We start from the raw sequence: 9,760 nt of genomic DNA on the forward strand, positions 1-9,760 counted from the left end.
CAAATGAGCTAATGTCATAAATAAATAATAAAAATTTAAAACTAAATGGAAATTCAAAAACTGCAAAAAATAGAGAAAGTTGTAGAAAAATATAGGTGTATCTCTAAATAGGTGACGTTGAAAAAACTAGAAAGAAAAAATTATTTAGTTTGTTGTTGTTGTTGTTATTATTGTTGTGAATGAATAAATAGGAACTATGCAAATTAAATAGATAGATTAATCTAAGTTGTAGTGGAATTAATTATAAATATATTCTACGACATCTGTGGCATCCAATAAAATGCAAAGGCTAAAATTAAGATTTGCGCAAGCAATTCTACACCTCTAATGCCATTAATCAACCCAATCCAACATGACTCTCAAGTCTAGATTTGAACAAATGCTCTTCTCACATCTGGTTGTAACTTGTAACATGTTGGATTCATCTGACAGCCTCCAGCTCAAGTAAGCAAATGGATCGAGCCATCAGTCATCCAATGGGCGGACATTTCATGTATGAGATTACATGATAAGTATTAAATGAAAAGCCTATCATGTTTTATGCCATTTAGATTCAAACACATAAACCCAATTGCCCTGTAGAAAATCCTTTTGGATTGGCTACATGAGCTCTCCTGAGAATGACTCCCATTGGCATGGTATTTTATTCTTTGACTTTTCCTAATGAAAAGGGTCCATGGCTACTACATTTATATTGTGACATGATAGAGGTGGCAAAACAGGTTGAAACTTTCAGCCTGGCTCCTGAGCTATTAAAATGTGAAAGGCCAATAATTCAGATTTTTTGAACGGTAAGGGTTTAGGATTTATCACTAGTAGTAGATGGAATTCCTAAATCCATCCCCTAAACTTCACAGGATCCATTTAGGAAGAAGAAGAGAGAAGAAATAGTTCTAGAATTGAAATCAAGTGCCAAGAGATCTACTTATTTATGGGAATGTTGGATCTAATGTCACAGAGTTTGTAGGCTAAAAAAAACATCTACAGCTCTCTTGGTACACCAACTTTGATTCTTCACAACTTTGATATGGAATAGTCCAATGCATCCACAAGGAAATCTGCATTAAAGAAACAAATCATATAAAAACAGAGTGAAGATAATTATAAGGTATCAGATAAAACAGAAACATAGACAGACGTGTGTGCAGGTGCGCACACACAGATACAGAGAGAGAGAGAGAGAGAGTACCTGCATCATCTTTTGTGAAACACATTGGCGGTTTTATTCTGAAAACATTTCCATGTAGTCCTCCCTTCCCAACTAGCACTCCCAGCTCTTGAGAAGTACAAACCATAAAAATACTAAGGAGATATTATAGAGAACAACACATTCTGCATAAAAATAGAATTAATATTATCTACCTCTTAGTTTCTCAAACAGAGCTGCTGTTTCTGCTTTTGCAGGCATCTTTTCCTTCCTATCAGTGACAAGTTCTATCCCCACCATTAAGCCCCTGCCTCTCACATCTCCAATGACTGAAATCAACATTACATTGACATGAGATGAATTCACTAGGGATCCTCTATATTACATAATAAACCACATATCCTTACATTATCCATTATCATCAACATAAGAAATTGATTTTAATAACAATGTTATTCATCTATAAAGAATGCATATAGCCAATCATGAAGATTATCAACTTTGTTTTTTTTTTTTTTTGGAAAAAGGAGTGATAACCTCTCAATTGAGTTGGATGTAGTAATGAGAAAATGAGTACTGGTAATCTGGGTATAACAATGTATGCCCATAGAAGTACTTTATATGACAATAAAACATAGTACTGTGAGAATCATTGACGTGACGCTGCAAATGTGGGCTCAGCGGTGCTATGTTGATGTAAACGAAGAAAAATGCACCTTGTATCATATTTGTGCACCTCAACTTATATTAAATTTCCCTTTGCATATCTCAGTTCATATGCATGCTCAATAAAATACATATCCCAACCCAAGGTCAATAATAACGTTTTGTCTTAAATTATGCAGAACAAAGACAACCTCATAATATGCAAATTGGGCATCATATTCCAACAAGTGAAAAACTTCAAAGCAAGGCTCAAAATATCGATACAGGGCGATATGCCGGTAGGGCGTATCAGCCTGTATCGGTACTGTTTTTATGTTTTTTTTTAATTTTTTTTGAAACTGGTTAAGAGGGGCCGGTTTAAGGCCGGTCTACCCCCTGTAGGGGCGTATCAGGAAGGCTTCGATATGTGACAAAATTTTGATCCTTGCTTCAAAGTTCAAACTCGAATTTCATTACCAGGAAAGTCCCCCATATATTTACCTAAATTTCTATGACCTTTCTCTGCTTTGTGAATTCATTTGATTTTCACACTTCAAGTTTGTCTATATTGGTTCATCGAAAAGCACAATCTTTAAAAAATAAAAGAAAAGACACAAAGTAAATCCCTAACAAATTTTTGCGTCCTTTAGTGATAATAAAATTAAAAAAACAAATAAATTTGACAACTTTTAAGGCCAAAACTTCACAAAAAATATCTTAAGTATAAATCCTACTTCAATTAAGATTCCTATTATGTGCAAATATTCTTTCTGGGGCAACTTATATACCCATAAACATTGGTTCCATAAAATATAATTATTGTACATATCATCCACATAATGCATATGACATTCTAGCAACCCAAACATACCACAAACTGCCAACTTATATAAATTAAAAGATAAATTACAGAAGACTAAACCCAAAAAACTGTGTTCATTCTAGGATTCAAATCAGGAACCACAAAACAAGTCAAACCAAGCAATCCTGCAAACTAGTACTTATGGTTTGTCTACATCAATTGGTATTTGAAGGATCAAAAACAGTAAACATCTTATAATAAACCCTTCATCAAATCCAGAGGATTGGTCATTTATCAAAGCCCCCTTGATACCCTGGACAAGATCCACAAAACCCAAGGAAATGCCTAACTTGCCAAGTTAGGTGTATAGAAAGTTCAAGAAATGATTTGGAGATAACCAACATGTCTACACATGATAAAATCTTAGACTAACAGCTTGTACCTCAAGAGACACCAATTTTACCATCTATTAAAAATATGTCCTTAGAATGGTTTCATATCCTGCAGATGTTCAAGCTGGTTCAGACCTTGCCTATAGGTTCTTCACAAGTTCACATATCAAATCCCAAGACCAACAGAAAACCCTTAATAGTTTATTTATTTATTTATTTTTTTTTGAAGAAGGTAATGTATTGTATTGCAAAAGAAAATCAACCACAACAGCCCATGTACAATGAGAACCTGTACATTGGGAATTTACAAAAAGATCTGAGAAATCAGATAAAGAAAGGTCCAGCTTGCAAAAAAGGAAAAAGCTGAATTCCAATGAAAGCTCTTCGTACACTTAACCAGGAACACTGAAAACCTATAAATTTGTTCTGGACTGAAACTATGTCATTGGAAAGATTGTCAAAAATCTGTCTATTCCTTTCCTTAATAGTTCTCTGGCATAAAATGATTTCTCTGGATGAAAAATCAGTGAGCAAGACTAAATTGGACTATGCAATGCACCACAGACGCAATTAAGACACACACTTTCATGGGTGCATCTAAAAATAAAATTACAAAGCTTAAATTTTCATTCATGATTTGCATTTGGTCTGTCCATTGGCATTAATATTTTCAATCATGATTTGTATGTCCAAAAGCCCAATAATTACTTGTAAATGCAGTTGCATGACTCAGAAAGTAAGAGCACAAAGCTTATCAATGAAAATATAAAGACCTAAGAAATGTATATGGAAATATCAAGGTTGCAGGGTGTTTACTTTCATGTTTCTGCTGAAGAGCTCTCAAACGCTCTATTAAGTGAGAACCAACATCAGCACAATGTGCTTGACGCTTCTCCTTGTCAAGAACCCTAAGCACTGCAAGTCCACCAGCAGAACATACAGGGTTTCCACCAAAGGTATTGAACTGAACTTTCTGGGCCATCACATTTGCTATTTCTGGTGTTGTTACCACTGCACCTAATGGTAATCCATTTCCAATACCCTGTTAAATTCATTAGAGTAAATTTAACATGAAAAGTACAAAAAAAAAAAAACGTCAATTTGGCAAGACTAAGCTACAAAATTCTAAGTGACAATAGGAGAGACCTTTGCCATGGTAACTATGTCAGGAATGACACCTTGTGTTTCAAAACCCCAGTAATGACTTCCTGTTCGACCAAATCCAGTTTGCACTTCATCAGCTATGCAAACACCACCAGCCTTACGTACAATGTCATACACCAATTTCAAGTATCCTGGGGCCAACTCAACTGCTCCTCCTACTCCCTAGAATTTGTAAAGACAAGAAACTTCTATTACTGTAGAATAATGAAATAATAATTTGGTAATACAAGGAAAGAACAGACACTAGACCAAAACATATAACTTCTGGTCCAACCTGAATAGTTTCTGCAATAAAGCCAGCAACTTTTCCAGAAGTACCATAGTTGATGTGATCTTGAACATCCTTGGCATACCTACTGGCATCAGAGCCAAAGACCCCATGATATGGATCTGGGTTTATAACATGATGAATTTCACCCTGTAAAACAGTTTAATAAAAGATATTGGTGGCATGATACCTCATCATCAGTAATCTTTCTGAGGTTCTTCTCTTCATAAATTGTTTAATCAGAAATTATCTTTCTGTAGGATCAAGATATCCACCATGCTATGCAAGAGAATGGTAACCCAACTAAAAAATATTCACCAACTTCCCAACTCCTAGTAGCTAAGCTATGAACAAGAAATAAGAACTAGGATGATATTCCTTGGAGAGGGAAAAAAAAAAAAGAGAAAGGTCATTACCTAATGTTGGTCCCAGATAACTGGGGTATTGACCTATTGGGAGGGGTAGACTGAATATGGCCTTAACCTTTGGCATATTGTATGATATTTAAGTTCATCTTAGAATAGGCATACAACACCATCAGTTAAAAGGGTGCACCTTAAGCATGAAGTTTACAGCCAAATATTTAAGGTGTCAACATGGGCTTCACACCAACTTTACATGCATGGATAATGTAAAGGAAAATATTAATAAGATAAATCTGAAATCATTTTGAAAATGTGCAAATGAAACACTCGAACTGATTGACTATTCAGCTTATTCATTCACTGTCAAAGCACTGCGAAGATTTGGTTCTTCTTTCCGAAATCCATGAATGTAAGCAGGACCTTCCCAAGGCAAGCAAGGAGGAACTAGAAGGATGGCATATTTGCAGTTTGCCTATGAAGGGGAAGAAATTTTGGAAGACAATCCTTGCAGCTATAATATGGATGATGTGAAAAGACGAGATGCCAAGGAATATCACTGCAACAACATATAATTGGTTATCTGCAGCAAGAATGTTCAGCAATGTTGCCTTTGAAAGAGTTTTTCTTTAGATGTTTTGTTAAGCCCACTTAAAGTGTTTGAATAAAATTATATAATTTTCCTTTCTAAAAACAAGTGGAAAAAATTGACTGTACAAGTCAACAGTCATGCATGGGTATGGGTAGCCCTGTAACACATTATACTGTAAAAGGAAAATTAACTGAAAGTCTAAGATGCTCAGCTGTAGTAATAGAAATTTGTGATTTTTTATTTATTTAACCTTGGAGGTCTTATACAACATACCTGACAAGCCTATACATGAAGCAGTTTTCTTTCTCTAGGTGAATTCATTATTAGTGAACCTAGTATACAACAATCACAAAATTTATCAACATGTAAATAATATTCGCATGCATCACAAACTACACCTAAGGAGATGCCCTTTCCCTGTTCAACATTTTAAGAGGACTGAAGATTCCCACTAGTTATTCATTTAAGTCTTGTAGATAAACTGTATGCCCTAAACCTATCTGTTTCCCCATGAATGAGAATAGACAATATGCTCTATGAGGACTTACCAGGAACTACCCAGTGGGATTCATTGGTTTTAATTGATTTTTTTATCAATGTTGGTTTTAATGGATATCCACAACCATTAAATGGAAATTAATGGAGTGATGATTAAAAAAAGAAAAGTGTTGAATATTTAGGATAGATTTCTAATATGCCTATTTATCTTTGCATAACTGACGTATCCCTTCCTCGATCAAGTTTGGATGCCATGCTTATTGAACAATGATGTTGTAAACATAGAAGGTTGGGACATAAGTATTTAATGGTGCATGATTGTTAGAGTTCCAACTTGAAAATTGCCAGAATTTCATGGTTGTCATCTTCCCCTCACTGGCTTCTTACATGGTCAATGAAATGTTACAAAGAAGGATAACCTCAGATGTATGTGCACTTGAGTATAAACTAATTATAAGTTTCAGGAACATTTGCAATTTGGCCAATGACCTTATTTTCATCAGAGATGAAAGGAGTGGAATGAAGAAAATATTTACAATCCAACTTACGAAGAAACTCTAGGTAATTACTATCTATATTATGCCAAGAGTTTATTCCTTTTTATCTCTATGGAAAAATATTAATTTGTGCATTTTAAACAGAAAGATATTACAAAACAAAAGTTACAGAATAAGCTGGGGAACCTGTGGTATTGAGTACTTCCAGGTGTTTAGAGCCGTCAGTCCAATTGTCCCAGAACTTCCACCGTGGTATGCATTTCTCAAGGCAATCATACCAAGGTTACCACTATAAAGTCGAGCCATTAACATTGCTAACTCATTTGCTTCAGTTCCAGAGTTGACAAAATAAACAACCTGCTTTTATTAAAGATAAATTATCAGTATATTGAAACGAATTACTGTTAACATCTGCATACAGAATTTTTATATGAAACAAAATACATTTTTTACATTAAAACTAAACAAGGTTCATATTATTTACATCCAGGGGCCACAAACCCCACGTCAGTTATAAAATTGCCATTAGCAGACAAGCAGGAACCCAAAGAATGTTCTAATTCTGTACATAAACCCATGGATGATAGTCCAGAGGCAGTTTCATCTTCTTGTCTACCTAAATTTAAACATTAATCTTTATTTTAATGTATATACATCTCTATGTACAATTCCTCATTGTTTACACGCATTCCTTGTATCTAATAGTCTATGCAAGTCATTCTTAAAATGTAAGTTTCATATATAGCATGTTCACAATTTCTTTTGGCATATTTAGAGTAGGAGTTTAGACAAATGCAGTAGCAGCAAGTGGATGCCTAAAACTTCAGTGTAGTTTTGATAACTACTGTATCTCATGCCTGGCAGTTTAGATGTCAGCCAAAAGGTCTTAGTTGTCCCATACCACCCTCTCCTCATGTGGAAAGTTTCAGCTCAAGACATCTCCCCCTCCCCAGCTTCTCAAAGGAGAACATATGGCCATAATAAAACATGTTTTGGGATTTACTTATTCCTATATTTTATACTTCATGATGTGCATTTCTGATTTCCTAGGTATAGGATCCAAATATCCAATATACAGTGGATAGCAAGACCAACAGGGAATAAGGGTAATGCAGAGCCAATCCAGAAGGAAGGAGACCAGCAGATGACAAGCTGGACATGGACACACAATCTCTGCTAAGGAGTGGCCATGTAACCCATCGATGTGGCTAACATCTGGCTGCAGGGAGGCCTGGAGGGATCATCAAATGAAGGAGATTGTATGACTAGTACATAAAATCATTACCCCAAGAACAATACTATGGTGGTAGGGTCTCTAGCCACTCACTCGTGATCTAGTTTTATTTGAAATTAGCTTTCATTGGAAAAAAGAGAATCCTTGTTCAAATACACACACTGTTAAAGAGGCTTTTTCCTTTAAGTTGCTCTATCAATATTTTATTTAAATTTTTTCACAACTTTGAACTGCAAGTTAGAAAACATGTAAAAGACCAAAAGGCAAACCTTTAAGTTTCCAGGCATTTTCGATGCTAATGCCTCTGCGAAATCAGCTATAGCATGGTGCAAGTAGATGGTTGTAGCATGCTGGAGAAGCTTGCTCTGCTCCACAACAGCATTCAGAACATCTGGATGACAATGTCCACAAGACACGGTGACTATTCCAGCAAATGCATCAAGATAACGCCTACCAGTGTCGTCAAATAAATACTGCATCTTCCCTTCGACAATATTGAGCTGCTCAAAAAAAAAAAATCAGTTCCTGAAATCACTAGAAATGATCCATAACATCCCCAACTAATACAAGATGTAACTAAATGAAAGAACGTTGAAGACAGTAAGGACAGTCCTGAATCAGAACTTTAGCCTCAGCAGAAAAATTCATTAGAAAATCTCAGGACGACTTCATCAAATCGTGAAAAAGTAAATTTCATATTACATCACCGAACAATAGAGAATGAATGTGGATGCACCATTTAATCAGCCAACAAATTCTCGTTTTCCTTTTCATTTTAAAGGATAAAATGGGGATAAAGACAAACTCCAACCAGATACATCTAATGAACAAAACTGTAAACAACCAGCATCCTCTCTAATAGAATGGCAGAGCCAGAGCAATCCAATAAGTTCTGCGTCAAATCTATATTATCAATAGCCCAAAGGAACCTACACTATCAACAGCCAAAAGCAACCCATAAACCTTTCTGATCAAAACTGCCACAAATTACATTTCCTTCCACAGATTCGGGAAGAATGGCATCGCCAAAAACACTGGAATTTTCAACTCATGGGTAAATTCGAATCACATAAACATCAAATATCAAACCCAAATCAGCCTGGAAATCCTAACGCCAACAACTTCGTTGTTTCCAGAGATTCACAGAGAGAAAGTAAGAGACAACTCACAGGCTTCTGATAGTAGTAAAACAGAGATGGACCAAGAAACTTCTTCCGTTTCTCAAGAACTTCATCTGCTGAAGGTCCTTTGTAAGGCTTCGGTTCGTAATCAAATGGAGGGAGCTTTGGAGCAGAAATGGAAGAAAAATCACAGAGCAGAAGATGGCGAAACTTCTCCTTTGTTTGAAGACTTTGCTTCAAGATATTTCTCCGCAACGCCATCGTCAATCGGATTCAAGGTAAAGCAGTTCGGCAGTGCGATACAGACGACCTTGGGAGATCGAAGAGATGCTTTAAAACCAATTTTGAGTGGGATAGGACAGCAAATGCTGATGTGTACTTTGCTATTCTAATTGAATTGGTGGGGACTGATGTACCGTTTCCGTTATTCCCAGTGCAGACGATAAAGAGCAGATTCGTCTCGGATTGACCGTGTCTCTTCTCATCCACGTTCCAAAGTCCAAACCAAATTCATGCAATCGCCTTCGTAAGAATGTTTCGCCACGTGACAATCAAAATTTTTACCTTAAATGCAATTTGAAAGGACTACAAATACAAATATCTAAAATACAAAACCTTGTATTTTGTATTATTTTTTATATATTTATACGCTTTCAAACCGAGCCTTTAATTAGGTCGTCTGGCCGACGCTGGAGGGCATAAATCCTCAAATGCATTTCCTATTCTAAGATGGTTTGGGCATACGGATAGAAGACCACCGAATGTACCACTTGGATTTATTTTTGGTAACAATGCACCAATTATAATTGATTTATTATATATTAAAAGGGGCTTGGTGTGAAAAAATTGACATGGGTGGAAGTGGGAAAAAATGATTTAAACACTAATAATTTAACATTAGATATAACTTTAAATTGAATAGATGAGTGAAACAAGATTCATGTAAAGGGCCCCATATAGTTGGAATAAGGCATGGATGATGATCATATAATTACAGGGGTGCCAACGATATTCTAAAATCTGGTTTCGAATTTGAAA

At 35.7% G+C, this 9,760-nt stretch overlaps 1 protein-coding gene across 1 annotated transcript; it reads right to left on the bottom strand.

Moving 5' to 3' along the window:
- Positions 1–899: 899 nt before the first annotated feature.
- Positions 900–9,096, bottom strand: AGT2 (alanine:glyoxylate aminotransferase 2). The gene is made up of 9 exons (XM_010270820.3): positions 8,771–9,096; positions 7,871–8,101; positions 6,554–6,724; positions 4,425–4,568; positions 4,133–4,312; positions 3,803–4,028; positions 1,363–1,476; positions 1,190–1,276; positions 900–1,058 (listed from the first exon to the last, which is right to left on the bottom strand). The coding sequence occupies exons 1-9, from the start codon at positions 8,981–8,983 to the stop codon at positions 1,015–1,017; spliced, it is 1,410 nt and encodes a 469-aa protein (XP_010269122.1). The 5' UTR covers positions 8,984–9,096; the 3' UTR covers positions 900–1,014.
- Positions 9,097–9,760: the final 664 nt, after the last annotated feature.

Source organism: Nelumbo nucifera, chromosome 1 (assembly GCF_055504915.1).
Source record: "Nelumbo nucifera cultivar China Antique chromosome 1, China Antique-T2T, whole genome shotgun sequence".
In the NCBI taxonomy this organism is placed as follows: domain Eukaryota; kingdom Viridiplantae; phylum Streptophyta; class Magnoliopsida; order Proteales; family Nelumbonaceae; genus Nelumbo; species Nelumbo nucifera.